Genomic DNA, 19,011 nt, shown 5'->3' on the forward strand with positions numbered 1-19,011 from the left:
TGTTAAGAAGGGAAAAGTTTGAACTTCTCAAACTTGGTCACTAAAGAACTCTTTGTAGCAGAAGATTGTCACTTGCATAGTCTCTAGTTTGGAAGAGTGTCCTAAAGCAGCTCTACAAAAGCTTTTAATTTTTATTAAGTTGACTCAGTTCTGAGTGTAATTTTCTTTGTCAGTATTCATCAAACCAAGTTAGGGAACTGAGAAGGCAGATGGCATCATTGATTCAGGATTGGGATTTTGCTTTCTGGATGTGAGAAAGATGGAGAATTGAAGGTGTTAAGAAGAAGGAAAAGTTTGAACTTCTCAAACTTGGTCACTAAAGAACTCTTTGTAGCAGAAGATTGTCACTTGCATAGTCTCTAGTTTGGAAGAGTGTCCTAAAGCAGCTCTACAAAAGCTTTTAATTTCTTTGGTAATTCATGTTTTATCTTGCAAGTTTATGCAAATTAGTATTGGGCTTCTCTGTTTATATTTTGTCCTGTTTCAAATTTCTTAAGTTATTTTATATCCCCCAACCTCCATCTTCAAGTAAAATTTCTGATGAAGGAAAATATATTACAAAGATCGTATATCTTAACTTTGTCATACTACTGTACATTACCTTACTTTTCAAAGCATAGGGGTTAATTAGGGAAGAAATTAAAACCAGGAGAGGCTTGATAGACTGGGAAACCCAAATTAATGGGCCTGTAAGTGTCCTTGAGGTCACAGAGAGTGAAAAGGTGGATAGATAAAAGACTGTGATGGCAAAGAAGGATATTGGAATTGAAACTTCAGAGGCAAAGCAGTTTGCAGTAAAGACAACATTCTGGATACAGCCATGGGTATCTTTGCCTGGGAGTAAAGGTGCAAACCATTAGCATGAAGATTTTTAAGGATTTTGGATAGGTAGTACATATGAATGTTAGAGTAACCCCCCATGATGAGGGATTTGGAGCTAAAAGGAAGATTATACTAGCTATGAAAGTCCTTCGTGAATGTGAGTGGATTAGTGGTGGTGAGCAAAGGTGAAGAGCAGAGATCTCAAACTCAAGTGACCTTTAAGAAGGGGCCAGGCAGGTAATATAAATGAACGAAGTGGGCCAAGTGTAGATTGTAGTAACCTGTAACAGTACATATTCCATTTAAAGGGACATGTACTTCAATCTGATTGTTGTCCTAAGGAAATGACTATCCAGTGTTGCTAGCTCTTAATTTTTCAAGTGAAGTTGAAAATCTGGATTTTTTGTGACATTCTTTCATTCCAATGTTTACACATTTGCTAATAGTTTAAAAAAGTTTTAGCCAGGCCGGTGTGGCTCAGTGGTTGAATGTCAGCTCATGAATCAAGATGTCACTGGTTTGATTCCTGGTCAGGGCACATACCTGGGTTGCCGGCTCGATCCCCAGTAGGGGCATGCAGGAGGCAGCTTATTGATGTTTCTCTCTCATTGATGTTTCTATCTCTCTATCCCTCTCCCTTCCTCTTTCTCTAAAATCAATAAAAACATTTAAAAAAATTTTTAACTCTGTGAGCCAAATAAAAACATCTATCCGGAGGCCAAATCTGGCTCCAAGGAAGCTGGTTATCAACCTCTAGCATAGTAGAAAACAATCCTCAAAGTAGAGATATTCTTTTTCTCCAAGGAACAGTAAATAATGATTTGGTTGCAGCAGTGGAGAGCCTATAAGACTGAAATCGCCCTTCCTTAACCAGCAGATAGGGGTATAAGAAACTTCTGACTGAATAGGGCTGTAAGTATTAGTGTTGTCATATGATATGAAATGTGACATCTTTTGTACTGAAGGGACATCCATGTGGAATTGAACATGCATATGAGATGTTTCCTACTATTAGGTACTATATACAAAATAATACTTAAAATATATTTAAATATTTTTTTATAAGCTTTTGAAAAATTGACTTCGGAGAGAGGAAGGTGGAGGGACTGGGACATAGTAGAAACATCAGTGATGAAAGAGCATCTACTTCATGCCCCCTACTGGGGATTGAGCCACAACCCGGGCATGTGCTCTGACCAGAATCAAACTATAACCTCCTGGTTCATGGATTGACACTCAACCAATGAGCCACACCAGCCGAGCCACAAAATAATACTTTTGCTTCAAATTTTATTGATTTGGCCAGATATGAGCCTACCTCTGTTTTTAATTAATAGTAACAAAGCCCATGTAGAGTTTACTCCCACTTTAAAATTTTTTATTTCAAAAAATTTTTACTGACCAAAATTAGTAGAATGATATCTCTAGTAAACATTACTTTTGACTCAGATCCTTCACATGTAATATTACAGTATTTCCATAGCATACCTTCATTGACTTAGAAGTATATTATACATAGCCAAGATTAGGGTCATTAGGCAACAAGTGGAAGATAAGGAACACTGCATATAAAACCACCTGGAAGTATGCAGTACATATTAGAGGACTCAGTCTTGTATTTAAGTGGTGGCGGTGGTAGAGTTCAAGCCCTTATGCTTTCCAGCTACCACATAGGTACTGAATCAATCTCAGAGCCTCTCTTTATGTTCAAATAACATTTCAAAAGAACATTAATAATCAGGGAAACCCAAAACTTGGGATTGGAGCTATTTGTAAGTCTCAAAAGGTACACAATACTCCATGTGGGTGAAAGGAGAGTCATACAGGTAAAGAAATCCCTTCTGAAAAACACAACCTAAACTTTTTGCCAGTGTTGACAAAGCCATAGGATCATAAGCAGGCAGAGAGAGGCCTTACTACTTATTAAATGTTTGATTAGATTTTAAATGAACTGCATAGACTAATAAGTGTTTCCAAGCTGTTTATGTTGCATGAGTAATGCATTGTGCTATGTTACTAGTTGATAGGAATTTTCATTTCCCTTACAATCTTACTAGAGGCCTGGTGCATGAAAATTCATGCACTGGAGTGGGTATCCCTCAGCCCAGCCTGCCCCCTCTCACAGTCTAGAGCCCTTAGGGGCGGGAGGCGATCCGGTGATCAGGGAAGGCAATGCCCCCATCACACCTCTGCTGCTGTCACTGTCGGCAGCACAAGCCTCAGCTGGCCCTGGTTACCTGATCATCGGGTGGCCCTTGGCAGCTGTGCAGCTGCCATCCAAGGCTTGCCTGCACCTTGGGCCGGCCCTGGGCGGCTGGGCAGCCACCATCTGAGGCTTGCCTGTGCCTTGGGTTGGCCCTAGGGGGCTGGAGGGCTAAAGGGACTGGGGTACTCTGGAGGCAGGCCACACGCCTGCCACCCCAGTGAGGCTGAGGGGACTGGGCACCGACATTTTGTGGCTGTGGGTGCTGCCAACTTTGAGGGCGGGCATTCAATTAGCATATTTCCTCCCTATTGGCTGTGGGCGCTGCCATCTTTGAGGATGGGGCAGTCAATTAGCATATTTCTTTTTAGCTGTGGGCATCACCATCTTTGAGGGTGGGGCAGTCAATTAGCATATTCCCTCCTTATTGGCTGTGAACACCACCATCTTTGCAATTGTGTGAGGGTCAATTAGCATATTCCCTCTTTATTAGATAGGATAGGACCATCATCATATATTCAGTCCATCATTGACCAAAATGTTGTTATGCAGCACATGACTTTATTAGTTTCTAAGTCTATCCTATGAGATTACTCTCTGTCCATTAATAATAAGGTTCTTTTTTTTCTGTCAGTGTCTTTTCTGAGATTGGGGCCAAGATATAAATATTCTTATATAAAGGTTAAGTCTCATATCATTGAAGAGCTAAGTCTCCCTCAATTCTGCTTCAGCCTCTTGCTGTCATCCTTTCTCTTCACAGCCAGACTTTTTTTGTTTTTATTGCAGTAAACATACACAAAACATTTGCCTTTTTAACCAGTTTAAATGTACAATTCAGTGGCATTAAGTACATTCACAGTGTTGTGCAATCATCACCACTATCCATTTCTAGAACTTTTTCATCACCCCAAGCAAAAACTCTACTCATTAAACAATAATCCCATTCTTTCTTTCCCTCAGCCCTTGGTAACCTCTACTTTACTTTTGTCCATGAATTTTTCTCTTCTGGGTATATCATATAAGTGGAAGCATACAGTACATAGAATATTTATCTTTTTGTGGCTGGCTTATTTCACTTAATTTTGTAGCATAGATTGGAATTTTTTTATGATTGCATAACATCTCCTATTCTTTGCCTGCCATTCATGCTTCACTAGCTTTAATTTGGCTCCTACCATGCTCAACATACTAAGTGAACAGGATCACATAATTACCAGGTTTAGTGGGTGTTTTTCAATCCTTATCTTGACTTCACCCCGGTATTTGACATCATTGACCATTCTTCCTTGAAACTGTAGTGTGATTGGCTTTATAACTTTCAGCTCTTATTTTTCTCCTACCTCTTAGTCCATTCCTTTTCCGTTTCCATTGCTGAATGATGTTCTTCCTATTCCTGTAACTTCAACCACCACCTTTTTCCTGATGACTCTCAATTCTGGGCAAAGACCTAATATCTCCAACCACCTGCCGAACATTTCCTTTTGGATGGCCCAGTGGAACTTCAAACATACCTCAAACGAAACGTTCTTTCCTTCTCTATTTCAACTTTCTCCCTCTGTCCTTTATTCAATTTGATCCTTTATTATTGCCAATCTGCATTTAATATGGCACTAGCATTGCCCAGTAGCTACATCTGGAAACCTCATTTATTCCCTTGAATAAACCCCCAACTTCCAATATATCACTAAAGCCCTCTTAGATTAATAGAATAGTCAACTGGTTAATGTCTTCACCTGTAGACTTAACCTCTTTCTAACCTGTCATTCACATTCCTGATAGGTAGTATTTTTTTTTAAAAGACAAAAAGTTACATTTCTGCTAAAAGAGTTAAACAATAAAGAACTGTATAAAATTGAAAATGAAAGCCTTTGCCTACCTTTTGCTTACCTGCCAGGAGCCGGTCCATCTCTCATTCCTATCTCCCATAGTTTCATTCCCCAGAAGTAACAGTGTATATCTTTCCATGTTTTTATATACTTACATAAAACACATTTAAACAATAACATAAGTAGTGTTTTTAAATTTTTAAGAAATTGTCATTTTTATAATCTGTAATTTGCTCTTTGCCCATGAATATATCCTGATCCCCTTTTTAAAACTCCTATTTTAAAATAGACTCAAGAAATTGTAAAAATAATGCGAAGAGTTCTATGTACCCTTTACCTAGCTTCCTCCAATGGTGACATCTTACATGGCTATAGTTCAAAATCAAAACCAGGAAATTGATATTGGTCCATTACCATTGACTAGATTACGGACCTTATGCACTTTGTACCTTTAAAAAAAATCGATATTCATTTGTGCATATGTGTGTATAGTTATATGCAGTTTTATGCCATTATGTAACCACCACCATAGTCAAGATGTAGAACTGTTCTATCACCACACAAGAACTCTCTGATGTTACCTCTTTGTATCTGCAACCCCCCACATGCACCCACTATTGTCTTTCTTCCCTGGCAACCATTTATGTGATCCTCTCTAATTTTGACTTTTGAGCATGTGAGAGAAAAAATAACTACATTTTTGAGATTGACTTTTTCCCCTCTGCATCTCTTGAAATCCATCCAAATTGTTTTATGTGTCAGTTCATTTTTTAAAAGATTGTTGTGTTCCATTGTACCAGAGAGTTTGTTCAATTTACTGAAGGACATTCAGATTTCTAATATTTTCTTATGAATAAAGCTGCTATAAACATTCATATACAGGGTTTTGTGTGAATATAAATGTTCATTTCTCTAGGATAAATGCCCAAGAGTGTGATGATAAACGTATATTTAATTTTGTAAGAAATTGCCATACTCTTTTTTCAGAGTGCCTATACCTTTTACATTCCCATCAGCAATGTAGGAAAGATCAGTTTCTCTACAGTATTAAGCATTACTGCTACTTTTAAAATTTTTACTTGGTGGTCTATCTCTATGGTTTTTACTTTACCTTTCCTAAATGGCTATTAATGTTAAACATTTTTTCATGTGTTTATTTGCCATCTGTGTTTTCTTTGGTGAAATGTCTGTTCATTTCTTGGCCCCAGTTTTAACTGCATTGTTTTCTTGTTAATAATGAGGGTTGAGCACTAATTGTTTTGGCTCAGTGGATAGAGCGTCAGCCTGCGGACTCAAGGGTCCCAGGTTCGATTCCGGTCAAGGGCATGTACCTTGGTTGCAGGCACATCCCCAGTAGGGAGTGTGCAGGAGGCAGCTGATCGATGTTTCTTTCTCATCGATGTTTCTAACTCTCTATCCCTCTCCCTTCCTCTCTGTAAAAAATCAATAAAATATATTTTAAAAAATAATAATAATGAGGGTTGAGGGTTCTTTATATATTTTAGGTACATAGCCTTTTACAGAGATTTTTTTCCCAGGTTGTGTCTTGTCTTTTCAGTCTCTTGACAATGTCTTTGGAAGAGCAGAAATGTTTAACTTTGATGATATCCAGTTGGTCAATTTTTTCTTTTATGTACTAGAGGCCCAGTGCACGAAATTCGTGCACGGGTAGGGTCCCTAGGCCTGGCCGGTGATCAGGGCCGATCAGGGCCTTCTGGCTGTTGGCTGGGGCCTTCCTTCATTCCTCACCATCCTCTGGTGGTCAGCACACATCATTGCGAGCGATCAAACTCCCGGTCGAACTCTTGAGGGGACACTTTGCATATTAGCCTTTTATATAGAGAGATGATTTAGAATAACAAATGATTTGCTGATTGATAATTGCTCTATCAACAGGATTTTAATTTTGGGAAAATTAAATAACCTGGTAAAAGAGTGGATACGAGAAATCAGTGAAAGCAAGGTAAGTTGACTTACTTAGCACTGGTCTTGTAAATGGCATTTAAATATATAAAATAAATATCAAACATATAAGTCTTTGTTTTACTATGGTTGCAAATATCAAAAAATTTCTATATGTGACACGGCACCAGAGTTAAGTTAGGGTTTTTCAAAATGCTGACACGCCGAGCTCAAAAGGTTCACCATCACTGTTCTAGTATATGTCTAAGAATTCTTTGTTTAACCCAAGGTCACAGACATTCTCATATTTTCTTCGAAAAGTTTAGTTTTAGTGTTTTACATTTAAATGATTCATTTTGAAATAATTTTTGTATACAGTATGAGGTTTAGGTTGAGGTTCATTTTTTTGCCTATAGATGTCTAGTTCTATTATTATTTGTTGAGAAGACTATCCATTGAATTACTTTGAGCACCTTTGTAAAAAAAAAAATCAGTTGAGTGTATGGATCTATTTCTGGGTTTATTTGGTTCCATTGATCTTATACACTGAGTGGCTAGATTATTATGACCACCCCATCAGTACTTCGTTGGGCCACCTTTTGCCTTCAATACTGTGGCGATTCTTCTTGGCATTGACTCTACGAGATGTTGAAAGGTGATGTGAGGAATCTGACACCATGATGAATAGCACTGTCCAGTTCTGTGAGATTTGATGGTTGTGGAACCAGCTGCCTGATGGCTAGAAGCCATCTCCATTGGGATACGCCATCAACATGATAGGATGAACTTGATCAGCAATGATACTTAGGTATGTTGTGCTATTCAGACGTTGTTCCACATGAATTAAAGGGCCCAAATCATGCCAGGAAAACATGCCCCAAACCATAAGACTGCCCCCACCAGCTTGAAGAGTTGTACTCATGCATGTGGGGTGCATGCTTTCATGCTGTTTCCGCCATATTCTCACTCTGCTATCTGCATAATGCAACTGGAAACGTGATTCATCGGACCACATGACTTTTCCAAATCTCGACTGTCCAATCCTTATGTTCATATGTGAATTGGAGACGTTTTATCTTGGTAACTGCAGACAGCAAAGGTGTTCGAACAGGCCTTCGACTTCCATATCCCATATGATGCAGTGTACGGCTAATTTGCCTACAAATGTCAGGTGGTCATAATAATATGGCCACTCAGTGTATATGTACTAGGGGCCCAGTGCACAAATTCGTGCACCTTGAAAGGAACTGTGGGCTGCGAGGCTGTGGTGGGCACAGGGGCAGGTCTTGGCCCATCCTCCGCACCCCACGTGGCCCCTCCCACTGCAGGGGTGAGCCTGGCTCAGTGGGTGCAAGTAGCAGCTGCTGCCCTGATGACCCTTCAGGAGCAAGGGGAGGTGGAGAAACCCCCAGGGGTGATCTGGGCCAGGAGTTGCTGCTTGCACCCCCTGATGGAGCCATCGGGGCTGGCACCAGGCACCAGCAGCGGGTGCAGGCAGCAGCTCTGGCATTGACAGTGGGTGCAGGCGGAGGCTCGGGCACTGACAGCAGGTGTGAGCACCAGGTGGGACCGTGGTGCACGGGAGTGGCAATGACAGCAACCGGTGCCCGGCCGCCTTCTGGTGCCCCCACTCACCTGTTCACCTTTCCGCTGAAGCCAATGCCCACCATATTCTGTGCTCTGCCGCCCGCCATGTTCCACATGTGCCTCCTGGTGGTCAGCGCATGATTATTGGAGCTATGTAGTAAGTCTTAACGGGTAGAGCAAGCATGTCAAACTCAAAGGCTAACATGGGCCAAATCAACAAGGTTTAAGTTTATGTGGGTTGCAAAACAAAAGTTTCAGTTTTCATAGAAATGTAGGTTTATTTTGATAGAGACATGCTGAATACAAAGGGCTGAAGTAAATGAGTAATCATTAACATAAAATAATAGAATATTTTAATAAAAATATTTTCTTGAACATTAACTTACCAGACCCTGAATAACTGCACAAATTAATAAATGTAACACAAATAAATCTATTTTTTGTGTTCTCTGAAAGAGAACTATTTCCTGTTGTGCACACCAAACAAGTCAGTACAAGACAAACGACGTGGCAATCTATTGCTAAAATATTTGCTGCTAGTATTAGTGGAGAGAAATAGTGCGTCTGTGCGTAAGGTGTGTAAGGGAAATGAGTGCAACACAATTATAGTAATCAGTCATTAGCAAACATTATCGTTCATTATTAATAATTATACATAACAGGATATTGTAAAAATTATGGTATTTTTATTAAAACATTTCTTACATACCATTGTATTGGCTGGGCCGCAAAAGTATTTGTTGTGGGCTGCATGCAGGCTGCAAGTTTGACATGCTTGAGTAATTTCCCCCTTACTTTATTCTTTTGTAAATCATTTTTTAAAAATTTCATTCGCAGTTGACACACTATTCTTTTTCTAATTTGTTATTCTTTTGCCTTTCCACATAAATTTTAGAAGAATCTTATCTATATAAAAAAAGTTTTGCCAGGATTTTGATAGGAATTGAGTTAAGCCTGTAGATCAATTTGGGGAAAATTGACTACTTTACTGATCCTGTCTTATGTTAGTACAAATAGATAGCTATCACTCTGTTTTTTTGCTTAGGCTTTTATATATATAGATTGAACTAGTACAGCAGTTCTCAACCTGTGGGTCGCGACCCCTTTGGCGGTCGAACGACCCTTTCACAGGGGTCGCCTAAGACCATCCTGCATATCAGATATTTACATTACGATTCATAACAGTAGCAACATTACAGTTATGAAGTAGCAACAAAAATAATTTTATGGTTGGGTCACAACATTAGGAACTGTATTTAAAGGGCCAGAAGGTTGAGAACCATTGAACTGGTAGATAGTGATAGCAATCTGGTTTAAGGCTGCAAGCATCTCACTGAAAGTGCATACTTGTGGTAAGTGAGATAGTATAACATGCCAGTAAACAAATATGCACCAGAAAATGTTAAGGCTACATTAAACAAAGTTCACATTTAAAAAATACATCATTTGGGAAAATAAAGATTATTATTTATTAAAAGAAAAAGGAGGCACAGGGAAAAAAAAAAAAGGCTTTCTTTTCGCCCTGGAGTTTCTCTGATGTGTTTTCCTGTGGTGCCAGGAAAAACAAAACAAAACCTTACTGTGAGGGATATAAATCAGTGTTAATTTCCCCTTGTTTATTTTATGTAACTATTATAGTTGCTATCATGTAAAGTTGGGTGAAGTGTATGGAAAGAAAAATATGTACAAGTAGACTTAATGGCCCAAATCTTATAAATGATTGCTGTAAGCCCCTTAAAGCCAGGAACTTATTTCCCTAGTGCACAGGATAATACTTGCACATAGACACTCAGTAAGTAGTATATGTTGAATGAATTAATGACCAAAGATAGAGTGGTGCAGTACCAGAAAAGAGTGTAGAAGCTACTGGATTAGAGAGTTTCAAGGAAGAGGTGAATGGCAGTTGTAAGTATAACACAGGGCTTCTAGGGTCAAGTCTGAAAAATGTTCAGCTGCATTTGGCAGTTAGCACATCACTATGAACTTGATGAGAACAGTTTCCATGAAGTGTTCTTTAACAATGCCTCATTCTGTGACACAGTTGCTACTTTGTACAGTCCCTTAGTACTTTGTACATTATTGAAATGATGAGTTTGTATATATGCATTTTCCATGATACCATGAAGGGCATCAAGGACAAGGACCTGTCTCTTGGTTTTTGATTTGTTCGTTCTGTTTTGTTATTTTTGTATCACCAGAGCCTGGCACTATACCTGGCTTATATTAAGTGCTTACATAAGAAGAGTCAAGCCCTATTACAAATTTTACTCTACAGATAAAGGTGTTTTGAAGTGTCTATATTGTAACTTTTCTAATTGTTATAGAGATATGTGATTAATGTGTTTAGCCAAGGAGATTATGTGTGTGTGTATGGAATGGTGGTTCATTTGGAACTAAAGCAATTTTAGATTTTGGGGGGATTTTTATCAGACAGATCCTGAATATAAATCTTACACTTGCCCAGTGAGATTTATTTACCCCAGTTCCCCTCTGGATAGTTTATAGCAGCAGTTGCCAACCTTTCGGACCTCATGGACCACCAGTGGTCTCCGGACCACCAGTTGGTGACTGGTGGTTTATAGCTTCTTGAATTTGTAGTCCAGATTCTGTTACTCTGATTTGAGAGATCAAACCTCTTATCTTGGAATCTAAAAATCTTAATTTGCATTGGATCCATGTAGCCTATCTAATAATAGACAAACATGGTAATTGACCATAGCTTCGCTACGCCTCCCATTGGCTAATCAGCATGATATGCAAATTAACAGCCAACAAAGATGATGGCTAATTTGCATACTGAAGGCAGGGTGGGTCAGCGCCATCCCGCAATTAACCACCGACAAAGATGGCGGCTAATTTGCATACTGCAGGCCGGGTTGGACGGCGCCATCCCACCTGCCCCTCGGCCATCCGGACCTTCTATTTGCCACCTGGGGTGGCTGGGCGGGGCAGCAGCGATCGGCCGGCACGCCTAGGCATCCCATGTGCAACCTGACCCAGGGCAGCGGGGCGGGACAGCATAGCTCTTCTGTCACCCCAGCTTCCTCATCACAGCGCGGTTTCCCACTTTGCCCAGAGAGAGAGGCCGGGGAAGCTGTAGGACTCCCAGAGGCCCGCGGACATCCCCCAAGGGCTCCCTGGCTGTCAGAAGGATGTCTGACTGCAAGCTTAGGCCTGATCCCCCGGGGAGTGAGCCTAAGTCGACAAGTGGACATCTCCCAAGGGGTCCTGGACAGCAAATGGCTGCAGGCTGGGCTGAGGGACTCCCCCCCCCCAGTGTACAAATTTTTGTGCACCGGGCCTCTAGTGTGTGTGTGTGTGTGTATATATATATATAAAAGCCTAAGCGACCATCTGACTGTTTGACCCTCCAACCGGTAGCTATGATGCACAATGACCACCAGGGGGCAGATGCTCAACACATGAGCTGCCAAGCTGCAGTGACTTGGTGGCTGCTGTTCTGGGGTGACACACCCGGAACCAGAGAGGAGGGAGCCCGATTCTGAGGTGCGTCACCCGAGAACTGCCCTCTTGCAATCCGGGACCCCTCAGGGATGTCGAAAAGCTGGTTTCCGCCCAATCCCTGCAGGCAGGCCGAGAGACCCCAGGCCTCTAGTATTCTAAGTAATGGAAAGACCCTAGCTAAAGTGAAAGATTATATTCACTTCCCTTTTCACCTTTCAAGGACCTAGTTTGAGATAAGATCCCAATCTTATCTCTTTGGGATCTGTAGACTATGCATATTTAAATTTAGTAATTCTAGTTTCTTTAACAATTTAGCTGTGCAGATATTTTGGGTCTTTTTTCTTTTAAAATCTGGTATTTTTGCCCTAGCCAGTTTGGCTTAGTGGATAGAGCTTCAGTCTGTGGACTGAAGGGTCCCAGGTCTGATTTCCGTCAAGGGCACATGCCCAGGTTGCTTGATCCCCTGTAGGGAACATGCAGGATTCAGCCGATCAATGATTCTCTCTCATCATTGATGTTTCTCTCTCTCCCTCTCCCATCCTCTCTAAAATCAATAAAACAATATATGTATTTTTAAAAAGCAATACACAACTTTAACAAATACCAGGTTTAAAAAAATATATTTTTGATTTCAGAGAGGAAGGGAAAGGGAGAGATAGAAACATCAATGATGAGAAAGAATCATTGATTGGCTGCCTCCTGCACAACCCCCACTTGGGATCGAGCCTGCAACTCGGGCATGTGCCCTGACCGGGAATCAAACCATGACTTGGTTCATAGGTCAACGCTCAACCACTGAGCCATGCTGGCTGGAATGTCTATTGCTATTGAGATTTTATTTTGTGTTTTTTTTAATTTTGATGATTCATATTGGAATACATGCATATTACCCCACACCATTCGTTCACTGTCAAGATAATAATCTATGCTTGTTTTGGTGCAGTACTCAGTTTCTTAGTAGGAAGGTTATTTTTAGTATTTGTGGAAAGGTTCTCAAAGGAAATGTGAGCTTACAAGTGGTCACAAACCTCCTCTCCTTAGTTGTGCAAGACTGCTTACCATCTTGACTGCTATTTTTCTCTGAAACCTTTCAGATAGCAATGGTACTTGCTTTCCCTCTCTAACTAGAAACATGATACATAACTTTTCTTTCTTTTGCATCACTAAAGAGGTGAATTAACTTAGAAACAACGTAAGGAATTTTCTTGATTTTAGTGGAATATCAACTTTCAAAAACATTGGAATTACCACTATTTAAGGATATTTGGATTTGAATTATATATGATACTGTAGGTTACTGCCATTCTTATTTGGAATGAGGCAAATATAAATATATTTTACATTTTTATTTTATTTTTCCATCACCATTTATCCCCTCTATCCCCTCTATCCCCTCCCCCATCTCCACCCCCCCCACACGCATACTCACAGTCATCTCACTGTTATCCATGAGTTCTTTTCTTTTTTAAAATAAATACATACTTTTAAAATCTTTTTAAAAAATATATTTTTATTGATTTCAGAGAGGAAGGGAGAGAGAGGGAGAAATATCAATGATGAGAGAGAGTCATTGATCGGCTGTCTTCTGCACACACCCCCCCCCTACTGGGGATTGAGCCCGCAACCCAGGCATGTGCCCTTGACCGGAATTGAACCCAGGACCCTTCAGTCCTCAGGCTGATGCTCTATTCACTGAGCCAAACCAGCTAGGGCATAACAATTGCTTTTAAATTCATTGGCCAACATCCTATAGGTGCCACGACTTCTGACCGACCGTACCCTTTTATGTAATGATGTTTACTTTGAATTTATATTAGTTCACACAAACACTCCATCCATGCTTTTGTTCCGGCCCTCTGGTCCAGTTTAAGAACCCATTGTGGCCCTCGAGTCAAAAAGTTTGCCCACCCCTGCTCTATCCATTGGGCTAAACCAGCTAGGACTAAATAAATATTTTTTGACAAGACGTTTATGGTTTAGTAGGGAGATATCAAAATATATTCAGAAAAGCATTTCTTTTCGTAAATGGGTAGTTTATTCTCCTGTAGGGCACAGTGGTCATTCATAGATTGCCATATCTTTCATATTCATTCTCATGTCATTCTGAATATTACTCTTTATAAAGTAATTGTGATTTTCTGTATAATAACCGTTTATGGACTGGGAAATTGGAATTCAATTTCTACTCTTCCCCCCACCCCAATAGCCTCAGTACTTTATTATTCCTATAATGGCCCTGTTACCTTTATAAAAAATGTTTTTTATAAAAATGTTTTTTATTGATTTTTAGAGAGAGAAAGAAGGGAGAGAGAGAGATACATTGATGAGAAAGAAACATAGATCGGTTGCCTCCTGTACACCTCTACTGGGGACTGAGCCTGCAACCTGGGCATGTGCCCTGACCTGGAATCAAGACAGCGACCTCTTGGTACATGGGTTGATTCTCAACCACTGAGCCACAGCAGTTGGGCAGTCCTGTTTTCTTTGTATGTCTCGTCACTGAGCTTCTCTTCCTCCTAAGCTGTGAAACCTAAAGCTGATTATCTTACTTTTAAGCTCCTGTTTGCTTCAGAATATAGAGCAAGATTTTTAGTTTTATGGGTGTGGGTATGGACCCTTTTGAGAGTTTGATGAAGAAACAGATTTTGCACCCAGAAAAATTTATATTACATACAAAATTTTGTTTACAGTTTCAGGAGGTTCATGGATCTCTCATTACCATCCTGCTAAATAATTCCTGGTATAGAGATAAGAAAACACCTAGTTATTTTTGTCCTTTTTTGGTAGTGTTAACAGTGGTTTGCCAACTCCACCACCATTTTTCACCAGAAATACTTCAGTGCTACTTTGCATATAGTAAAGTGTGTTTTGGGGGTATTAGTGGGTATTTCTTTAGAGTTTTATGTTGCAAAGAAAATGGGGAAATAAGAAATAAAAGGTCACATCCTCAAAAAAGTAAAGAGAAAACTTTGCAATTGTATAAAACTAAATTTTCCCTGAGAGCATTGCAGTGTTCAAGCATTGGTTTGTTTAGGTTTCAAAACTGAAATAGAGTAAGGGCTGAATTCTTAATCTGTAGTCTGGGATTTTGCCATGAGGCAGGTCTTTGTAAGAGGGAGAGCCAGTATACTGTAAGAGGCTGGTTTAGTGAAGGAGGCCTGTAACCTGTATATAGTCTTTTTCTCTAGCATTATGCATTATTATCAACATGAAAGCTTGTCTGATAACTTTTGTAGTCTGTCTCCGTCAGTATTTTGAGTAGGTAGTAGTTTGAAGACCAACCTACTGGTGGCCCTAAGAGATTAGGACTCTGGAAACCTGACTGCAGTATTCTTATTACTCAAATTATTCTTTTTAAAATATATATTTTTTATTGATTTTAGAGAGAGGGGAAGCAAGAGGGAGAAACATTGATGACAGAGAAACATCAGTCGGCTGCCTCCTGCAACCCGGGGCATGTGCCCTGACTGGGAATCGAACCAACAACCTTTTGGTGCATGGGATGACACTCATCCAACTGAGCCACACCCACCATGGGCACTCAAGCTATTCTTGATTTTGAGCCAGCTCTGGCTGTATTTATGTGCCTTAAATATCCTGATGGTTGACTTAGTTTTCTTTCTGAATTATTTGTATTTGGCACAAAATGTGTGAGGACACAGCTTCATTTTACATCTTTTAAAGAATAGATGGCATATATTTGTGAGAGGTTTTACCTGAAAGAGACTTCTTTGTTCATATAATAGTTTATAATGGTTGGAGTGGGTATGACATGAAAGCTTTACATGTAAATGTGCTATATATTTTATTCTTTACCTCCTGATAAACAGTAGGTATAACTCAGGTTTTACCTCCTCTGTGAAGCCTTTCGTAATTCATCTTTCCCTCTGAACTCCCAGAATCGGCCACTTCCTCCTCTGTGCCTCTACTGAACCCTGTATGTATTTTTTCACAAAAAGCATTCCCTACTTGTTTATAATCTATTTCACTGTGCGAGACTATAAGCTTCTTGGGGATATGGTCTATATCTTACTCATTTTTGTGTATAATGCCTGGCACATAGAAGGTACTCAGAATGTTTTATGAATGAATGGGTAAATAAACAGTTTATTAAAGAATATTATAAAGCGCTCAAGGCAGGGATTAAAAACTCAGATGCCTTCAGGATCCAGACATAAATGAGTTAAGCAGACTTGGTAGGGCAGCTGTTACTCAGTTCCAGCCAATTGGTGCCTTATGGGCATGCTTAACCCTGTGTTGCCAGATGTTTTCAGTTTTTAAGAGAAATTAGATATTTGTATTTTTATTTGAAATCTTTCTATTAAATGTTGCAAATTCAGATTTTTTTAAAAAAAACTTAATTTTTAAAATTATTGTTGATAAAAAAACTTTATTAAGGTATAATTTACATACAAAAAGTGTATATATAATGGGTGTATAGCTCAATCAATTTTCACAAACTGGACAATTTTTTTTTTATGGGCCAAAACAAAATTGGATTGACCTCTAAGCCACCAGTTTGCAACTTATGAAAAAGGCCATATAGGAAACTGTGTAGTTTAGTTAAGAATCACCTTATAGCCCTAACCGGTTTGGCTCAGTGGTAGAGTATCGGCCTGTAGACTGAAGGGTCCCAGGTTCGGTTCTGGCTAAGGGCATGTACCTTGGTTATGGGCTGGATCCTCAGTAGGGGTGGTGCAGAAGGCAGCTAATTGATGCTTCTCTCTCATAGATGTTTCTAACTCTCTATCCTTCTCCCTTCCTCTTTGTAAAAATCAAGAAAAGTATATATTTTTTAAAAAGAATCACCTTATAAGGGTGGGGTCAGACGGGGGGGGGAAGGGACATATGTAATACTTTCAACAATAAAGATTTTTTTAAAAATATATTTTATTGATTTTTCACAGAGAGGAAGAGAGAGCGATAGAGAGTTAGAAACATCGATGAGAGAGAAACATTGATCAGCTGCCTCTTGCACACCTCCTACTGCGGATGTGCCTGCAACCAAGGTACATGCCCTTGGCTGGAATCGAACCTGGGACCCTTGAGTCCGCAGGCTGACGCTCTATCCACTGAGCCAAACCGGTTAGGGCAGGGCTAAAGATTTTTTAAAAATCACCTAATACGTAAGAATATCTTAAAGAGACACATCAACCAAATGCAATGTATGGGCCTTTTTGGATTATGATTCAAATAAATCAAATGTAAGTGAACATTTACTAAATTATGGGAAATTTGAATATTGATTGGCTGTTTAAAAAAGTTAAAGAATTGTTCATTATTTTAGAGGTAATATAGTTGGATTTTTTAATTGACTTTATTTTTTTCAAGCAGTTTAGAGAAAAATTGAGCTAAAGGTATAGAGAGTTCCTATATACCACTTCCTATATACTATATGCCCCAACACATGCACAGCTTCCTCCATTATCAACGTCCTGCATTAGAGTGGTACATTTGTTATGATTGATGAACCTATATTAACACATCATTACCACCCAAAGCCCATAGTTTACATCTTCGTGGTATACATTCTATGCGTTTTGACAGCATTATAGTATCATACATGCTTTTTTTCTATTGATTTTTAGAGAGAGAGAAAGGAAGGGAGGGAGGAGGAGAGAGAGGGACATACATTGATGTGAGAGAGACACATCGATTGGTCGCCTCCCACCGGTGCCTGAACTGGGGCCAGGGATCTATGCTCTAACCCAGGGGTCCTCAAACTTTTTAAACAGGGGGCCAGTTCACTGTCCCTCAGACCGTTGGAGGGCCGGACTATAGTTTTAAAAAAAAAACTATGAACAAATTCCTATGCACAATGCACATATCTTATTTTGAAGTAAAAAAACAAAATGGGAACAAATAGAATATTTGTATTTGCATGTGGCCTGCGGGCCATAGTTTGAGGACCCCTGCTCTAACCATTGTGAAACACCAGCCAGGGCTATACATAGCTATTTTTAAAAAGAGTCCTTAAAGATACATACTTTATTTGTGGATGTAATGAAATGATACTGGAATTGGCTTTAAAATAATTTGGGAGGAGTGTGAAAGTTCAGGTTTAAATGAAACAAGATTGACCATGTGTTGATAATCATTGAAGCTGAGTAGTGAGTACATGGTAGTTCATTATATTAGGATCTTTGTTTTTTATGTATATGTATATATTTATTGATTTCAGAGTGGAAGTGAGAGGGAGAGAGATTGATGAGAGAGAATCATTGATTGGCTGCCTCCTGCATGCCCCACATTGGGAATCGAGCACACAACCTGGGCATATGCCCTGATCGGGGATTAAACCATGACCTCCTGGTTCATAGGTTGACACAACCATTGAGCCACGCTGGCAGGGCAGAATCTTTGTTTTTTAACACGTTTGAAATTTTCTGCCTTCAAAAGTAAAGCAAGAGTCAGGGTTAAGGCTGAAGTATGATATTTGGGGTCTAAGATAATGGAATACCAATGTTGGTGAAAGAATGTAAATTTCTGGAACTGAATTCTGTAAAGGTAATGGCATTTTCATTTCTCATTTATAGGACCTGAAAGTCAGTATACTAAGACTGCTCAGGAGATTGTGAACGTCTGTTGCCAGACATTGACTGAGGTAGGTGGTGAAGAGGAGATCCCCTTGGGATTTAACTTTATGGAATCCCACTGTTCCCTTCGATGAGCAGACCTTCTTTGCCTATCCTATTTTAAAATGTAGCATCATGCTCCTCCCACCCTCACCCCATAGCCCTTATTTCCTTCCCTGCTTTATTTTCCTACCTAGAACTAAATGTGGTGGGTTTTTTTTAGTAATTTGTTTATTGATTTTAAGCTAAAATCAAATTTTTGTATATTGAGTTAAATACAATATATTATTAAAACTAATTTTACCTATTTTTACTTTTTAAATGTGGCTACTAAATTTTTAAAAAAATTACATTAGTGGCTAGCACAAGGGTGGGCAAACTTTTTGACTCGAGGGCCACAATGGGTTCTTAAACTGGACCGGAGGGCCGGAACAAAAGCATGGATGGAGTGTTTGTGTGAACTAATATAAATTCAAAGTAAACATCATTACATAAAAGGATACGGTCTTTTTTATTTTTAGTTTTATTCATTTCAAACGGGCCGGATCCAGCCCGCGCGCCGTAGTTTGCCCCCGGCTGAGCTAGTCCCACCCACCCACTCCAGCCTTCCCTCTGAGATTCAGGAGCTGTG

The 19,011-nt window shown here is 39.6% G+C and overlaps 1 protein-coding gene across 1 annotated transcript in view; it reads left to right on the forward strand.

The window, feature by feature from the left end:
- Positions 1-19,011, forward strand: part of TAF1 (TATA-box binding protein associated factor 1) — an 80,933-nt gene that overhangs the window by 50,384 nt on the left and 11,538 nt on the right. The window contains 1 exon segment of the mRNA XM_006779672.2: positions 18,342-18,409. Coding sequence (XP_006779735.1) covers positions 18,342-18,409 — 68 coding nt within the window.

The sequence above is a fragment of the Myotis davidii genome, unplaced genomic scaffold (genome assembly GCF_000327345.1).
Source record: "Myotis davidii unplaced genomic scaffold, ASM32734v1 scaffold1983, whole genome shotgun sequence".
Classification (NCBI taxonomy): Eukaryota; Metazoa; Chordata; class Mammalia; order Chiroptera; family Vespertilionidae; genus Myotis; species Myotis davidii.